The sequence below is a fragment of the Diadema antillarum genome, unplaced genomic scaffold (genome assembly GCF_040938485.1).
Source record: "Diadema antillarum isolate AM-2024a unplaced genomic scaffold, OU_Dant_1.0 seq00000570_RagTag, whole genome shotgun sequence".
Taxonomy (NCBI): domain Eukaryota; kingdom Metazoa; phylum Echinodermata; class Echinoidea; order Diadematoida; family Diadematidae; genus Diadema; species Diadema antillarum.
In genome coordinates, this window is record NW_027271508.1 from 105,435 (window position 1) to 124,505 (window position 19,071).

Genomic DNA, 19,071 nt, shown 5'->3' on the forward strand with positions numbered 1-19,071 from the left:
TGAACACGTAGCTGAGATATCAAATCACGTCGTTCTTGACCTCTGGTATGAGCTGGCTCGAATAGACCAAGTTCATTGACATCACTTCTAGACGTTGCTGAAGACCTTTAGTAAACAAAACTTCACGACTGCATGCAGCAGCTGTCCTCTCTATTTACAATAACATTGGGGTACCTTGATCAGCACGCACGTGTGAGCGTGTCAAAATGGCGGATTCTGTACCAGTGATCGACTTTTCAGCATACAGCATTGACCGGGAATCTCCTGACCCTGCTCGGATCCAAGAACTCGTGGACGACGTCTACTCAGCCCTGACTACCATTGGATTCATGTATTTGAAAAATCATGGAATACCGCAGAAAAAGGTTGGCAACATATTGAAATTGGAGAGAGAAAGAGAGGGGGCTGGGGCTTGAAAAAGAGGGAATGAGAGAACGCATTGTGCCGCACGACATAATTTATGTACATGTACTATGGACGTATTGTACTTGTATATATTTGAGGTATAAAGGGTTTCGAAGATTGACAATGAAATATTTTGCTTACAATAAACCTGATATAAAAGGCTCATAGCTGAGCATTACAGTCATGATTTACGACATGCACACAGCTATTGCCGCCACATAGTACGATATGTAAAGCAGTCATGCTAAACAACGTGGACTTTGGAACTAAGTTTAGGGTATATCATTATGATCATGTGGAAAAGAACTCGGAAACGAGAGCTGATTAAATTCATGTGCAACGATCATGGTAGAGTCACTTGTGACGCTCTACGCTGCCAAATCCACCACTCCTGCTAGAGCATCACGTACTTATGATATTACCGTATTTATCGGTTTGTGGAATCTGTGAAAAACATAACAAAACAAAACAAAACAAAACAAAATACAGAGACAAGAAGCAATGTTCGCCCTCGTGACACCTGCAATAACAGCTGCAGGACTCGTCATCTCACTCAGTTTCTCAAGTTGAGGGCATGTTTTCGGCTATTAAATTGAGTGCACCAGATCACAGCGCTATTTTATTCTATAGAATTTTGAAAAGACTTGCCCTTGACTCGTAAATCTCAAAACTTCAGATATTTACCACTTAGCATATCCAACCGTCCCTCTTAAGTGTTACTGTTGTTTGCCCGAACAAATTTTTGTCATTAATCGCCGAGATTATTTCTACTTTAATAATCTCTGGCAATAAATTTGCGAAATTACATCGAGTGCAATGATGGCATTCGTCAACCTCCTGAAGCGGGTTTATGTGCGTCTTCTCCGTTATATTATTATTATTATTATTATTATTATTATTATTATTATTATTATTGTTATTATTATGATGATGATTATTATTATTATCATTATTATTACTTTGTTATCTCAGTCAAATTAATTAATTTCGATCTGTCAGATAGACGATGTCTTCCATACTGCCAAACAATTTCTGTCACTATCGGCGGAGGCCAAGCGAGCGTACGTGCGACCAGCGGATGACAAGTATGGCTATTTCGAGATGGAGCGAGAACGGTATGTTGTGGATCACAGCTTTCAGGCCTGTCCTGGATAATTTTCCCTCAACACTCTGAAAGCTATATTGTTTACCAGCGGGAGCAATGATTTGAAGAAAAAAAAAATTTGTTCGAGTTTTCACATTTGATGCATATGCGTGTAGGTCAGTTGTATCACGAAGCATCCTACGGAACCGTATAGGAAATTCACAATAGAGCCTAAAATATAAGGAGATATCACTTCCTCAATATTTTCTCTGAATGAACTGTGTAGACGGTTTATTCTAGAAATAATTTTCTTGTATGAATTGTTCACATTTTGTATATTATGCAATACTTAACATTGATTGCTGATTAACATTTTACATTAGTTGCTTCTATCCCTAGTGTCAATTTTAGAACTATTTTGAGGCACAAAAGCTGGGTTTTTGTTTCATCTGCTAATGGTAAATAATGTTTTTAATCCATCAACCAACTATAGTGTTTCTTTTCTTTTCATTTTCTTTGTTTGTTTGGACTTTCATGGAAAAACTTTTCATGGACATTTTTCGCGTTTCTAGATTGATTGATTTTCTGGATGAGAAATAACCAGAGAATATTGATCTAACGTTGACAAGTAGCCATAGTAGGAAAATTGTGATAGATATACGAGCTGGTGTAGACCAGTGACATTGCTTTTCTTTATTTCTTTATTTTTGCGTCATTACTGTTGTGATAACATTTCTGCTCTATAGTTACTGATTTCGACGAACCAAACAAAAGAGAGATTAATAGATAAAAAGACATCTATCACGATACGAATTCCTGCACTGATTCCAGCAATTCTAGAATCAGTATGTGTATGGTCCTTTGCTGATGCTTTGATAATGAGTTTGTTGTTTTGTGAGTGCACTGTGTGCTATTGCTTCACAGGGCACTGCCCTACAGACAAACAAACAAACACAAACTTCTGATGATATCAACGTACTAGTTGGGATGGCGCTTTCGTGAAGTTGTTTCAAAAGTCAAAACCACTCGCATGTTAGATTTATATACCTGTTTGTTTGTTGGGTTTTTTTTGGGGGGGTGCAATTGAAATAAATACCTTATTTATGTCAGGAAGAAATTTATATCAAACTGTTAGCGTTTTCGTCACAAAATTGAAATGTCAGCTGCATGAATAATAATTTGTAACAAAATTAATGCTTGACAAACAGTGACTCGAATTATTTGACGAGCGCTTCCCTTCAACGCAGAGGGCGCTGAGCCATAAAACATTAAAGGACAAGTCCACCTTCATATACATAAGGATTGAGAGAATGCAGCAATATTAGTAGAACACATCAGTGAAAGTTTGAGGAAAATTGGACAATCCGTTCAAAAGTTACAAATATTTTAAGTATCTGCGCAGTCACTGCTGGAAGAGAAGACTACTACAGTGTATGATGTCACATGCGTACAACTATACAAGGAAAATAAAAAGAGAATTTCACAAAACTTTACTTTTTTAATAAAGTGCACATTTCTTTGACTTGCTACTGACGTATGTTAAGGGTAATATTATTCCCCCTGCCTTCTGAAAGAGAGAAGTCGAGTGTTCTTTTGTTATGCGAGAAAAATGGAAATATGTTGAATTTTCTTTATTCTTTCTTTATATCGTTGTACTCATGTGACATCACAAGCTATAGTAGTCTTTTCATCCAGCCGTGACTGAGCAGAAACTTTAAAAATTCATAACTTTTCAACGGATTGTCCGATTTTGCTCAAACTCTCACTGATGTGTTCTACTAATATTGCTGCATTCACTCAACCCACATGTCTATGAAGGTGAACTTGTCCTTTAATCATGAAATGGTGCACTGCTTCAATTTTGGTATGAACGTGAATACTGCACATGACTGTGATAATGTAAGTCTGAAAGCGTTTCGAGCACTTTGAAGTTTGAAATTCCTGTATGGAAAAGAGATGACTTTCTTGTATCTGCAGTGATTGAGAAATTTTGATATGTTAATTGCACTACGCAAATGAAGTTTGTTTAATTTTATTCATTTGCTTTCCATCCAACATTTGATATCAAACTATCAAAGTGTTTCTTTCATCTTGGCACCAGACTTAATCCAGCCAGACCTTTCAACGACCTGAAAGAGACATTCAACTACTGCCCTTCAACTTCCAGTGATGTAAGCCATAATGACAGTCGTTTGCGTTTTGTAGAGCTGGGAGATGATGAGGGTGGTGAATACGATACCCGTATTTGACTTCAAATGCCTATAACAGTATCTATGCGAGGACCCCCTTTCATATGCTATTGTTGCCATTACCAAACATAATTGCAAAAATTCAACGACTGCAGTTAGTCACAAAGGAAAGTGTAATTGTATTTTTACTTATGATGTTTTGATAATAATGTTTTGTTAAACTTCTGTCACACTTTTTGTCCATGGGTTCATTACGATTTAATGCTAATATTGAGATTGGTGCTAATGATTATTCAGATAATCCATGATGATCTACAGTACGCGAGTTGGAGAGTTAATGGCACTGGCATTGACTCTCTTTCTATATTTATTTTCTACATTTCTACAGTTCGATAAGATGGAGTTTTAATTCTAAAAATCATTTATTCCATTCTAATTTCACTTGATCGAGGAGAAAGCAATAACTTTAAAGAAAGTGAAGACGATTCCACGCACTACTGTCTCTTTCCCTCAACTCATGTTCCGTTTTTGACACCAGGTGTTAACAACACAGTCCCATTTCCTCTCTTGGCTGATGCTAGATATTTCCCGACGAAGAAGTGCCAGAGTTCCGAGGGGCAATGCTGAGTCTGTTTGATGCTTCGAAACTACTTCATAACCGAACCTTGGAGATCATTGCCATGGGTCTTGGACTGGTCAGTGATGCTTTTTTGTTTCATACCTCAAAATTTTCAAGCTATTTCATTCATTCATGTCTGTTTGTTTGTCTTCTTCTTTTTTTTTGTACATATAGACTAAAAAATCTTTTGAGAAACTAAGCAGAAATGAATAATATGGATGAAAATGAGCAAAGAAAATGTTATTCCAACACCGTACTCGGCCTCGGTCGGTAAGAGTGCCGCGGCCATGAGCGTGCCGGTCTAGCAATCCGAAGGTTTCGGGTTCGTATCCCGACACCTGCCCGATGTAATCTGATTTTCATTCTTTTTTTTTTAAAGACATTCTATCGAAATACACCGGTAATTGTCAGAGAAAAACTTCAAGGGGAAAATCATATTCCCTTCACATTATGTCACATTATCTCGTTTTTCATGCCTTTTAGCCTGAAACAGAAAGTATTAAAGCGTCATAACATATACGATTCGAAATTCTACTTTTCCAGAATAATGAAATATTATGACAAGCAGTGATTTTTTTAATTTTATGGTTGAGATAATAATTTTTATGTGATAGAATACGAAAAGAGAATGAATATCTTTATTAGTCATACTTCATTTTCTACTCGAATCAAATCATATTGTTATCCACATTTTATTGAATTATCAAAGGAGGCAGATATTGTTAATGTCAGCAAGATGTTAAGCAAACTATTTGTATGCTACAGAAATTTTTATCAATTACGGGACAGTCGCATGGGAAGATGAATAACTACACATTGTGTACTTAACCCTGGAACTTGATTTTAAAAAAGAATTGACAGCAAGGTACAGTGACCAGCGTTATAATTCCGATTAGCAACACAGTGACATAACCATGATAATTATATCTGCCTCTCTAGCTGTTCAATGAATAACGTTCTGATGTGTGCATACACAGTAATAAAGCAATGATTGTCCAGTTTGGGTCAATCTATTGTCCCTGCCTTAAGCTAACCGCTCCTCTATGGCACCCTTTCTAACTGATTTGTTTATCTAATTGCTAATTAATATCTTCATTCATTTATGCATTCTTTGATTCATTTTTCTGTTATGTATTTCATGTGCTTGCAAGTTCATCTTTATTCATCCATTTCCTCGATGTTCACATTTAGGACCAAATGTTTTTCGTTAACATGCATTCATCAATCGGCACACCGGAAAATCTATCGTGCATGCGCGCTCTTTACTACCCTTCGCTGACTAATGTGGAAGTCAAACGAGACCAAGTTCGATGTGGGGAACACTCGGACTACGGTGGCATCACCCTATTGTTTCAAGACGATCAAGGTGGGCTGGAGGTAAGGGTTATTCATTGGCTATCAGAGAACACGCTCGAGCTAATGCACGCACACACACAGACACACACATAAACCTACGTATACATGCAGCCACATAATTTACATGAACGAACATTCACTCCTCACATGACACACATATTCATAATATGCAAGCACTGTGAACCAGTTACTGTAATACACAAATTTATTAACTTACCCCGTAAACCGTTGTCATATTAAGTTAGTCTACCAGTAGTTATTCCGTTTCAGATCCCTACCAAAGAAAATGCAGTGGATAACGCGTTGGTGGTGATAAGTTGTTCGACAGTGAGACAATGCTGGCTGTCTTTTTGCTTGTGTGTTTGTTTGATATCATTCTGCCTGTGTAGACAGACACCTGCCATTTCTGAAAACCGACCTAGTAAACGGGTTAATTCGCCAAAATTTTATCCAGGATAGTCTACGATTTCTGGTTGCAGGTGAAAAATTGCCATGACTGCTGGATTCCTGCCCCGCCGATAGAGGGCACTGTACTCGTCAACATCGGAGACCTTATGCAAAGATGGACGTCGGACAAGCTTATCGCCTGTGTAGGTTAAAGTACTCTTGGCATGTATACCACAGAAACTACATCTACTGTCTTCTAATAAATTTGATTGATTGTAGTTGCAGTAAGTGTGCCAATAATAAAAACATGCGCTTTCTTCTGAATTGTGTCCCTCTCCGCAACAAATTGACAAAGGCGCAACATCAGTACTTACACAGAAACATTATTGAAATAGTGTAGTAGGGCTTGTAAACCATTTTTTACTGCGTTCTTCCGAAAATGTTTGATCTGGACGTCAATCATCTGTTAACTGTTGAGCATCGAACATGAACCTTTGGCATTTTATTATATTTTTCTTTGACTTGGAGCAATGTGTTTTGTCTATATCTTCTTCATTTTTTATTAGACCACTGTGGACTTGCGTGTATTTGCCAATCATTCGATTCCTCCTCTGACAGAAGAAATCATAATGCCTCTCTACTTTCTGTAAGATTTGAAAAAAAAGGAGACATTGTATGTTATTCCTTCATTTTTTCCCAGAAACACAGGGTGATGATTCCCGACAACCCAGCGCGACGTCGACACGACCGGCAGTCAATCGCCTTTTTCGGCATCCCCGACGAAAGTGTCATCGCCGAGTGCGTTGATGGCTCCAACAAGTATCCGCCTGTCAAGACCTCCGATTACATCAAAATGAAATTCACAGCAGCTACCATAGAGACGAGTAAACCGGAAGTGTAAAATCAGACTGATAAGAGAGAAATAACAGAACAGGTCCAAGAGAGGGGGGGGGGGGGGGGGAGAGCAAGCGACCGTTGATGAAAGGCTTGGTGACGACTCACAAGAATTTGCTTGGATAAACTCTGACCAAAGAAATATTTCTCCTCACCACCACCTACTCAAAAGCTCTTCGACTCTGATGCTTTAACGCTCTGATTTGTGGAATGCTGCCCTCATGCGGTGATTCCGTGCTTTGCCGACGAGGGTCCGAGAATCATTCCCATTTTACATTTCTTAGACAATATCATCTATATTATTATGTATAGTCTTTCTTTCTCTCTCATCATCTCTTTCCACTCATATCAACAGGTTGTATCATGGGACTGATTGTCTCATGTGACATTACATGTTATTAAAGCTACTCGATGTAAAGTGATGTTCTAGTACATTGTATGGGAAGAATCAACACACTCGGGCTTTACCTTTATGGGGTTTTCATATTGATTCTGTATGTCGTGTTATTTCGAGGAATATAGGTATTATAAACAAAGTTAAATTTTATCTTCCCAAAAATGTACTTTTTATGTTATATTCTACTTTGATACTACCTTACTTAAACTATGGGATACTCGCATGGGGAAACACTTTTTCTACTTATACAGAAAGAATATTATTATTACAGAAAAAAGCTCTTCGTATCATTTGTCACGAATCGTGGAGAAGTCATACTAACAATTTATTTCACGAAAATAATATTTTGAAAATGTATGACCTTTATCGTTTGCAGTTAGGACAATTCATATATAAACTCACCAACCATTCTCTCCCCCTTGTGTTTGATTCCATGTTTTTAAAGAATGAAACTGTTCATGCATATCCAACCCGTCAATCCCATGAATATTATTTGCCTTTGACTAGGACGGTTTTTGCAAAATCTTTGTTCTCCTTTTCTGGACCAAAATTCTGGAATTCTCATGATAATAATATAAAAAGAAGCTTTAAGTTTTAATACATTTTCTTTAAAGTTAAAGAATTACTTGAAAACTTCGTATGCAGCAAAATAATTCATTCTTTTTTTACTTTTGATTTTCAAAATCGGTGTTACGTCGGTAACCTCACTACTCTTTGTTTATCAGCGAGCCCGTGCTTCTGTGCCTCCAGTGCCCTGGTTATAACCCACTATTTCCCTCTTCTCTCTCCCCCCCCCCCCCCTGTCCACCTCGGACTTCCTACTTTCCTTACTATCTTTCTATCCTCTCATCAATCTTTCCTCATAAGAGAGCCGCTTTGTGTTTGTTAATGTGCGTTGGTATTTGTGCATGTATGTGTGTATTACTCTTTCTGTCTTTTTTTTACTACCGTTTAGGGAAATTGTTGTTATTGTTGTTGTTTTGTTGGTTTTTTTTTTTGCAATTTACTTTTTCTGTATGAGGGGACTGCATTCTACAAGCCCTGCTTTTTAGCAGTCCCCTCCATTTCCAGCAATATTGTTTTTGCATTCACCACAGTGTCGTAACTGTTCTTTGTATCTCTGTTGATAATTTACCTGTGTCTCTTTTACAATGTTATTCTGTTCATCGCATTGTGGTACTGATTTCCTGACATCTGTGTATTCGAGTGTTTCATTGTATTTCTAATTATTTGTTTGTTGGAAATGAAATAAATCAACTTGAACTTGAATGTCAAGAAACTGGTTGTGTCGTACATCCTTCTGTAGTCGTTATAGCCGAACGATAGGCCTACAGTTAGTGTAGATCATGAGTTATTAACTAAGCCAATGCATGATTGAAACATTTCACTATTGATGTAAACCAAAATCGTTTATTTTTTGTTTGTTTTTTGTGTTTTGTTTGTTATTTTGTTTTAAGGATTGTTTGTAAAGCAGATGACCGGACAGATACATGAGACGTATGGCTGCATCATGTTTCCAGTATAACCATTCTGACATGACGTGTGTGAAGTATCTCCTGCTTCTTTTGTCATTATTATGATCACATAACAATGTATTTGCAATAAAAGTATACAACCATCGGTTCAGGCAGAATAACAATGTTATTCTTGTTTTTATACATAATTGCTCAAATATTACACACACATGCACACACACACACACACACACACACACACACACACACACATATATATCTATATGTATATATATATATATATATATGTACAATGTATCTATCTGTCTATCTATCTATATATATATATATATATATATATATATATATATATATATATTACACATGGTAATAAAGTAAACATGAAAAAAAAGATGAAAGGAAGAGATTGCAATGCATTACTAGCGTCAAAAAGCAACGGATGGAATCTCTTCATTTACCTTTCGTGTACTGGAAGTAACACGTGGACATGTATTCTCACTATGTTTGTGTGTGGGTGTGCGTGTGTTATATACATATTTGTGTGTATATGTACAACACAAATTAACTCTTCTCTCTTTCTTTCTCTCGTTAATGATCGTGGCTTGAATCTGTGGATGGGGATTTTGTTAGCAAAATTTGTTTAATCTGCTGCTACTCTCATCATCTTATATATTTTGAAAGTATTACAACGTACATAAAGTGGTAAGCTTTATTCGTCACTGATTTCAGGTGAAATATACACGTATAGAGTCCTCCAAAGTTTCTTAAATTTAACATGGAATTCATCGATTAATGTTTATTGCAGAAATGGTGTGATATAGCGGGTTTTTTTTTTCTCTCTCACTCTCTCTTTGGGGTTACCCCATTAAGCTGTTAAGTGACTTACATCAGCAAAATGTTTTCTTGATGATCTTAAACGAAGAGTCGATTGAGACCAGGAATGCTGGTAGACCCTCTTCGGGTATACATAATTATTACTGCTACACTCAATCTCAAAACTCTCTGACGCCCTAGAAAGTCAACGAGTAATGAGCTGTTCTGATAGTACAAATCAATGCCCTCCTCCCCCCCCCCCAAAAAAAAGAGAAATATGGAGAAGCAAAATATATGAGGGCTATTTCATTCCAACTGAAAAATCACAGCGCACTATAGAGTCAGGGTTCAACTTCACAATGCATGACACACCTCTACATTTCTGTACATTGCTTTACCAAAATGGGTGTGATCAACAAAAAAAAATCTCATTCAAAAATATTACATACAGCTGTACATGCGACACTCGACCCCGAAAATCTAGGTGCCTAACCACGGCGAGGAGGTTGGTTTGGGTTGATGGGTTGGTTTGGATTGATGGGTTGATTTGGGTTTATGGGTTGGTTTGGGTTCATGGGTCGGTTTGGGTTCATGGGTTGGTTTGGGTTCATGGGTCGGTTTGGGTTCATGGGTTGGTTTGGGTTCATGGGTCGGTTTGGGTTCATGGGTTGGTTTGGGTTCATGGGTCGGTTTGGGTTCATGGGTTGGTTTGGGTTCATGGGTCGGTTTGGGTTCATGGGTCGGTTTGGGTTCATGGGTCGGTTTGGGTTCATGGGTCGGTTTGGGTTCATGGGTTGGTTTGGGTTCATGGGTTGGTTTGGGTTAAAGGGTTGGTTTGGGTTCATGGGTTGGTTTGGGTTGAAGGGTTGGTTTGGGCGTACAGGCCGGCCACCAGGGGTGTTCGGGCGACCAGGGTTATTCGGGCGACCAGGGGGAATCGGGCGACCAGGGGGATTCGGACGTCGAGGAGGCCGAGTTTGTCGGAAAGAAGGCCGAGGCGTGGTGGGTGACTGGGTGGTCGTCACAAAGCCGACAGGGGGACCGAAGCGGAGCTCGCAGATGTAAGACATCTGAGTTCGCCAGTTGCCCGATACCCATGTCTGAAGAGGGCGGTTGTCGAAGAGGTAGGCTGCCTGACGGTGCCAATTTCGCTGGGGTTGGTCAACTTTCCAGTTGGTGTAGAGCACAGGGGTGCTATCAATCCACTCATACCTTCCAAGAGAAAATATATTTTTAAAAAATAATTGGGGCGCTTGATAGTCATCACTCATAAAGAAAGTGCTTTATCGCCCTCATGCTTATAATCGAGGTGATGATCCGACAAAATTACCACATCCTTGGCAAGTTTGAAGTCATCAATATAATGAGTGAAAAGGCTTACAAGCTTGACTATTACCAAACAAACTCACAGCACATATCTATAAAGATATGCCACTTATAACATGGCCAGCTTCTGCTGTGATACAGAAAATTATGTATACCTTCTGAGATGTATGAAAATTAACAAAACTTACAAATTCTGTACCCGCTCTACCAGTCCGGTCCAGACTTTGTTCTGCGAGGCCCCAGTATTATAGAGCCAATTGTAGAGGTAGCGGTCTTCTGCGGGTGACTCTATGGAAACCAAATCGGCAACGGTGAGGTTTCCGTCGGGCCCGTTGACTCGGGTCTGCATGCAGCTGCGATGCGCGTTCATCCAGGTCTTGCGAGGGGCATGAAACCTACGGATGGACATCCGGAAATATGTTTAGATTTGCTCCGACATTAACTATGGTAGCGCATGAAAATATTTATGGTCTGCTGCACTTCACATCCACGTTATAATGTTATGATAACTGGTTAAGTAACATTATGTTTTGATAATTAAGATGTTGATTGATAGTTGTGTTAGTGTTAGTGATATCTTTCTCATTAGAATTATGCAAGTAGGCTTGCAGGAAAGTAACACAATAAACCGCTTATACACTGTAAAGGAATAAAATGGTCTGATGATAATAATTGATTAAGTTTATAATCTTTTATAGAAAACCCAGTTTATGTAAACGCCATTCTTCAATGCTTACAATGCACGTGTGAAAAGAAAGGGGTTTTACCCATCTCTAAATGTAGGTGTAGGTTTATCTACCATCATTACCAACATGCATGTTGTGGATTGGCAAAGTGAAGTAAAGACAGGTCCATGATAATCAGTGGACTGCATGTGAAAGCACATACTAGCTGTGAACTGAAAACGACCAAATCAGCTTCTTATAACCTCGACAAGAGAGATTTTCCAGATAAATTCAATCTCATGAGAGGCAGGAAATCGGCGAAAGTCGGTAAAAGACGCAGTGAGCCATTGCACCTATTGTCTTGGTCAGGACGCCATGGAAAGTACAAAGCTGGTTTAGAAATGTGTTGTTGTTCTGGATGGTATGTTGTTGCTTAGAGATCCTTTACCGTAACCTTTCGATATGAGCGACACAAACTTCTCGACATCCGATTGCTCTAAGAACCAGGTGTGCCATCGATTGTAGCTTTCCTTCTGTTTATGTCTAAAAACTGAACGGATGATACGAATGACTAATTCAAATCGTTCCAATGTATATGGTCGTCCAGGCAACACATATCGGCTAACATCAACATTTTGACGTAGGCCACACTTCAGAGGTAGCCTGAGAACTATACGTCTGGTTGTCAAAACTAGTACTGTGTTATTGGTACTTAGTATTGCTGATTCGCCAGAAAGAATTTTCTTCTGCATCCGTTATAATATTTGTGCGTTCATACATGTGTGTGTATATGTGCATGCGCTGTGTATGTGTGTGTGTCCAAATAATGCGATTATTTTGTTATTTTGAACAGAAATATTATATCCTTATATCATTTGAATAGAAATGATTAAGTATACCATCGAGAAAAAATACGCACGTGTGTGTGAGTGTGTACAATTTTTCCACTTCAACTCAGAATGGAACTACAGTGCATTTGCTTACTGAACATCACTAAACTGCAGCTGCCAGCCAAGGCTAGGTGTATTAAATGCTTGTGTGCAATCGGGATTTTGCAACAGAAAAGAAAGACAGGTTTAAAGTTAATGAATTGCACGTATTTCGTCGGGGCTGAACTGAATTTGAACAGCCTTTCTTAATGAGTCACATCAGCAGTTCGGTTTTGATGAAAAACCTGTGTCTTCCCGATACACACGAGGAGTGAAGTGAAGGCCCTGTAAGCCCTACCCTCTGCCTGTACCCTTTACCCCGCCTGATCCTACGTCCGGTAAGGGGAACCGAGAGACCCTCAGCGGAACTACCCCCTGACGTCAGCCATCCTGAAGGCGAAGCTATATTTGGAAGCAAGGAGCTTGGTAACCTTCTCCCTCTGTGCCTGTGTTAACCGAGCCTTGTGAGGGGGAAGAGGCGGTTCTCTGTACACCGCATGCATTAGAGATCGAAAGGGCAGAATGACGCTCAATAGTGGGGTAAAACCTGATAAATATGACGAGAAAACATCATGCTGTAAGGTACATAATTCGATCCGCCGTCTTACGTTTCAATCCGTACCCCTCATAATTTGTCAAGTGTTTCACTGTAGCATGCTTAAAAGATATGGAGTAGTACTTCCTGCTGTCAGGCAAATAGAGGCCATCAAGGTCAATTCATGTTTAAACATTTGTGTGTGTGTGTGTGTGTGTGCATGTGTTTTGATTAGATACCAATGGACAATATCCCATTAATATGAAATCACTTTGAAGATTTGGAGGATCATTTCGAAACTACTTTTATCCACGAGTTTAGATTCGTTTTGCTCTACAGAAAGTTACAGTTAAAAAACAGACCTTCGAAAAAGGAAAGGGTATGTCCTTGGAAACGATATATCAAGTACTTGAAACACTGTGCGTGATGAAATCATATGTGTGTAATAAAATCAAAGTGAATAAATCTATCCGTCCGTTGAATCACACTTCCTGCTTCAGGGCTCAGAGCATCACTCAACTTTTTGACTTCTTAAACATTGATTTTAACAGTATAAATCCCACCAAACGTGTCAAAAAAAAATATGGCTGGTTTGGGGTGGGTTTTTTCAAACTCCATAACCAATCAACAACGTCTTTCCCAGTCATTCTCAAATCAAATCCTGCCCTCATGTGGCTGAACCCAAGATGTGGAGAAGAAGTGTCTGGGCAGGAAACGCCAGAGTTCCCGTCGAGAATCAGGTGAAAGCAGTCAAGGTTGAATTACTCATTTCAGGATCATCGTTTTCTCCTGTTTTTTTTTTTACTCCACATACTTTGTTTTTTAGTTCTTTTAATCATTGCACGCACTGCTCTTATATTGCGTTCACGAGTACTTGCCGTAAGTAAATTTTCAGGGTGTCAGGACCATAAAATTCTTTCATGCTCAAAACCGTCTATAGGATCCTACCTAACGCACAAGATTATCCAGAATAACGGATTTGGTCACACTCCCGTATGCACGCGCAGGTACGCGCGCACAAGTCATGTACCTAACATGTATACGTACGCTCACAAATTACACTCACACGCCCACAAAAGATTTACTCAGAGTTTCGGAAATGCATGATTTTTTTTTTCACGACTTCGTTTCTTGCCTCTTGTTGAACTGGAAAGTTTATAAAACGGAGTAACAAACACATCTACAACCCTCAGTTTCATAACTGAAGTATGTAAACGTTTATATTTTGTAAGCTCAGCAAGGCAACGCAGCACCACAAATTGCCACCATGGATTTAACCAGTCCTCACTTGATTAGCAGAGTGTTCACCGTGAAATCAACGTTTACAAAGTGTACTTTGTTATTTTGAAATACGCTCCCTCTGCTGATTTGTTTTTTGGGGTGTTTTTTTTTTTCCAATCCTCGTGGAAACCACCGATTTATCCGGCTATTTACATGCAAAAATTGTTTTGAAAGTTGCATGAAACCCTTAATTCCAGTAAAGACCTTGAAACGGTATCGTTCTAATTCCCCGTCTTCCACCCCTCAACCAACCCCACCCCTTACAGACAGACAGATACTAGTACACACGCACAAACACACACACACACACACACACACACACACACACACACACGCAAACTCTCGCGCAAACATCCCGATTCTCGTAATACACATGGGCGTTGGCGAACTATCTAATTAACCGACTTGTTCTCAAATTAGTTCAGGTGGTTGCTATGAGTTTTCGATGTTACGTACTTCCACGACTTTTTGTTTTGCTCTTTCATCTTTCCGTGCTAGGTGCCGTGCCCCTTTTGGAAAGGACGAACATAATTAGTCACAAGTATGGCATATTTCAAGCTTTTCAAGGTAAGATTACGTCGATTCGCTAATCGAATCAAAGAGGTTGACTCACTCTGTGAGGGGATTTTGTTTAAAAAAAAGCAACAACACACAGATCACTGATAATTACCGCAGCTACCATAGTAAGGTCATATTATACTAGGGAAGCTTCTAAACAATGACCGAGAAGACAGGATAGTTCCTCGCCTCCTCGACCTTTTCGGGTTGGATAGGGCGAGAAAGTGGGGATATGTAAAATCTCGTCTTCTAGACCTCTCTGCCTCTTGGCGCTTGGACTCCGAGAAGGAGAGAGGGCGAATTGTGAGATCTTGTCTTCTCGATATCTCGGGTCCGAGAAGGCAGGAAGACGAGATCTCAAAATCTTGCCTCTTGGACTCAAAAAGGGCGAGAAGGCGACGAAATGTCTCGTCTTTTCGGTAACACTTGTAATCTTCCAGATGTTACCAATCGACAGGAAATCGACTTCAAGCGTCGTTTCGGCAGAGTAAATGAACTACTGCTATAAAACAGAAATGGTCTACATATGAGACAATCTGCACTGAGTTCAGATAGTTCGCAAGTCACTAAGATATCATACAGCTATGGTAGCCTACAATCAGACCGCACTTTTTCTATCGATGATCTCCAAATGAAAGGTATATAAATTTCGTTGTCTAGCATTAAACATTAACCATTAAAAACTAGGAGGCATTTGGAAAGAGTATCCAGTTTTTCCATTCATTTTTAAAGAGAAATTAACTCCGAATATTTATGTGGGTTAAGTGAATGTAGCGTTACCGAGGTACATTGTATTAGTAAAACAAATCAAATTCAAGTTCAAGGAAAATAGGATAATCCTTTCAATACTACAGTAGCTATGAATCTTTGGAGTTTCGGTGCCGACGTTGCTGGATAAGAAGACTACAGTAGTTTTAAATGTTCGGTTTCGTTCAGTTCAGTTCAGTTCAGTATAGTTTTATTTCAGCATTCCATTTTTAATACAGTACACAAAAATTGAACAAAGTGTCAGCATAATTGTAAAAATCATTCTTTTTTTGCATCAATGTATAGTAACACCATAGGAAAAATGTATAGAGACATAAAGAAATGTCAAATTGAAGGTACACCAATAAAGGGAACACTCTTAACAAAGTTTTGAAGGAGAAAAAAAAATAATTGAAATGCAGGGGACCGTCTTCATCGGATTGGGAAGATGGCCCCAGGTAAACTTACGACATAAAAGTAAATCATCATAAATTACCTTAGAAATGTCGCCACTCACTGTGACACAGTAGTACAATGTCACCGAGCATGTTACAATTGAACAACGATGTAAAGAAAATATAAAGAAAAATTGACAATATTTATTTGATTTACTGATTAATGAAACGTACACATTCCTTCCTAGGTCAAGTGCTCTTTCGCTATGCAAGAAAAATGAAAATGAAATTTTGCTACATTTATTTTTTCATGGTTTGACCAAGTGGGACATCACGACTGTTGTTAAGTCTTCTGTCTTATTCAGCAATTATGACACACAATTTTAACCAAAACTCTAAAACCTCATACATTTTGAACAGACCTTCTCATTTTGCTCAAACTACCAATAGGTGTGCTTCGACTTGCTTTAATTCTCCTTAGAATGAATGCAAGCATTATCTTAGTTACTCTAGCCACGTGTTTTTTTTTAATTTCTATTTTTGATACCATTGTTATCAAGGAAAATTTGAAAGAAAAGTAGGCAAAATACATTCTTTTTTTATCCCATGAGAAAAAAGTCATCTTGTTAACGTCCTAGAATAAAGGCAGAATTTGGATTTTTACCCCAAGAGAGAATTCCTTCGGCAAACGGGAAACAATACCAACGAATCGAGGGCAATCAACCAAGTTAACAAAGAATCAAACAAACATTAATTTACAAAGGCATATCTTGGGCATGATGGCAAACATAATAAATGATGCGTGAAAAAAAAAACTACTCCTTCAGTCACTATCGACTTTCCTCTCTTTTCCCCGACTCTTTCTGCACAGAGATTGAAATGTCGAGTTTACATGCTTGCACGCTCGCAAAAATAAACGGATCTTATTGGATATTGTTCATCCAACTGTAACACAAGTTTACACGGACGGAATCAGATCAGGACTTGTCCATTATTTGGTTCACTTACAAAAAAAAAACACAAACAAACAAAAAACAGCACAATTACAACAACCAAAAATTAAAAAAGTCCTCCCCCGCCCCTTAAAATATCACCTTTTTTTATCACATAGACATACCCCGCTTTTCTTATTTGGTACCATTAACTCGCCTGGTCTTATCTTCTATCCGTTCTCCGTTTGTTTTCACAAACACTGATTACTCGGGGCTTACAGCCAAACAAGCTTGCTTTCATGTATTTCCCGTCATACTTCTCTTTGTTCAACCCCATTCGATTTCGACCAGTCATTATTACAATTGATGTTTTATTACCATGTATATTTTTTGTTTTTGCACATCGTTTACAAGGTAAAAAAGAACCTGTATTATTATTTCTGATGTAATATTCATATACGAGAAGTCTGAAAAAAAATAAATGAATTGAAATATGACTCATGATTGTAGGTGAGAAATCGTGATTCCAATTTGTGGTTTACGTGGCACGTCTGGTCGCCGTAAACAGTGCGTTAGTTAATGTCGCGACATTTAACTCGTGCTCTCCAAAAATCTGTACTATAATGCATGCCCGTCGTATTCAAGTTTACACGATTTTTTTTTTTTTGGGGGGGGGGGAATCAGTGTTAATAGGGATGTAATTTTTGATGATTTTTTAATGATTTGGCTAAAAGAAGATAAAGTCACACCACTCCTGTTATCAAAGCCGTCCCCCTTCCTCATATCGTAAGGCCCTCGATCTTCCTTGGATATAGGAACAATGAAGAAATCAATGCCTTACAGATAATATCTTACCGTTTCCATTATTAATATAGGAATCACATTTTTAATCGTCATACAGCTTCTGTTCTAATCCGACTTAATTGAAGTAATATCTATCTCACATAATCGCAGCGCCCTTGATATTAGTTTGGACTTATAGGCTTAGACTAGCTGTGACTGTCTTTCATATAGTTAGCCATGGGTATGGATATAATTATCGTGACTATAGGGTTTATGCATTCGTAACATCCCGCTTTGGTTAGATAGATAATGAAAATTTTATCTTGATTAGATGGTAAACAATTAGCCGTTAGTAAGAGTCAAGAATAAGAGACTAAATATGGTGCATGAGACAGAAGAAAAAGGACCAGAGTCAGGTGAATATCATCGTTTCATACTCACTGGTAGCAGGATGTACCAAAGTTGGACCAACCGGGGGGACAGAAGCCCGCTGAGAATTGGGCCAGGGCTGTCCCCTCTAAGACGCACACGAACACAGACAACACAAGGAGCTTCATCTTCCCGTGTGCAAGTTCCACCAAACTATACATTCGATAGAAGAACAACGGTGTCTATTATAAGCAGATTGGTATATGCCGAACCGGAAGTGTTTTTGTAGGTCATCGAAGGTGACTGGGAAATCGGAGATGAACGTTTCTACCAGGCTTTGAGACTCCAAGGTCAGTAGGAAGGTAAAAAGTTTGTCGAGAGACAAAGACCTTCGAAAAATGAATAGACTTTTGGAACACCGATTGTAGTGAGCATTCCTGGCAAAATGTGAAAAACTGCTCGTTAGCCGTAGAACGAAAACTCGGACGGAATTAAGAAATGTTAGCAAAGCGAGGGCTTCATAAAAATTGCTTTGTGTGAAGACATGGGAGGCTTACGTTGGATTAGGAATGTTCCATCACTGCGGTCACTTTTAATGGAGATTATATCTTGATTATATCATAACACACCCAGTCATACTGTGTCGTCGCTTGGGAAGAGTTTTGATGGCAAAACGCATAACTCTTTTATATCTGTTTAACAATACTGAATTCAGGACCTTTATCTGGCCAGGGATTTTTGTGCTGTTTGTAGAAGTTGTGGAACTCTCTACGAGAACCATGCAATGACCGTAGTTCATATCGTTTGTCTCCTCGATAAAATCATTCAACCTATCAGATGTCAGACTATCTTGATGAGATCAGGGGGTATCGTCGATGTACTGAGTGCTATATGTAATCGACACACGATAGATACCGCTCTACAGACACGAT

General features: G+C 38.8%; 2 protein-coding genes across 2 annotated transcripts; one reads left to right on the forward strand and one right to left on the reverse strand.

The window, feature by feature from the left end:
* The first annotated feature begins 46 nt into the window (after positions 1–46).
* LOC139735351 (uncharacterized) lies at positions 47–6,941 on the forward strand. Its single transcript, XM_071646097.1, has 7 exons — positions 47–365; positions 1,405–1,520; positions 3,591–3,660; positions 4,260–4,373; positions 5,489–5,674; positions 6,133–6,243; positions 6,741–6,941. Exons 1-7 carry the CDS (start codon positions 207–209, stop codon positions 6,939–6,941), a joined length of 957 nt encoding a protein of 318 aa, XP_071502198.1. The 5' UTR covers positions 47–206.
* A 3,166-nt stretch (positions 6,942–10,107) lies between these two features.
* Positions 10,108–18,327, reverse strand: LOC139735352 (uncharacterized). The gene is made up of 3 exons (XM_071646098.1): positions 18,212–18,327; positions 11,134–11,340; positions 10,108–10,831 (listed from the first exon to the last, which is right to left on the reverse strand). The coding sequence occupies exons 1-3, from the start codon at positions 18,325–18,327 to the stop codon at positions 10,108–10,110; spliced, it is 1,047 nt and encodes a 348-aa protein (XP_071502199.1).
* Between the last annotated feature and the right edge of the window lie 744 nt (positions 18,328–19,071).

Bases quoted from the DNA above. Each gene is read 5' to 3' on its own strand.
- LOC139735352 (XM_071646098.1), bottom strand. From the start codon at position 18,327: ATGAAGCTCCTTGTGTTGTCTGTGTTCGTGTGCGTCTTAGAGGGGACA. The intron at 11,341-18,211 runs GTGAGTATGAAA...GTCCATCCGTAG, and splicing joins TTTGGTACATCCTGCTACCA to GTTTCATGCCCCTCGCAAGA. The intron at 10,832-11,133 runs GTAAGTTTTGTT...TTCTCTTGGAAG, and splicing joins GTAGAGCGGGTACAGAATTT to GTATGAGTGGATTGATAGCA.
- LOC139735351 (XM_071646097.1), top strand. From the start codon at position 207: ATGGCGGATTCTGTACCAGTGATCGACTTTTCAGCATACAGCATTGAC. The intron at 3,661-4,259 runs GTAAGCCATAAT...GGCTGATGCTAG, and splicing joins GCCCTTCAACTTCCAGTGAT to ATATTTCCCGACGAAGAAGT. The intron at 4,374-5,488 runs GTCAGTGATGCT...GTTCACATTTAG, and splicing joins TTGCCATGGGTCTTGGACTG to GACCAAATGTTTTTCGTTAA.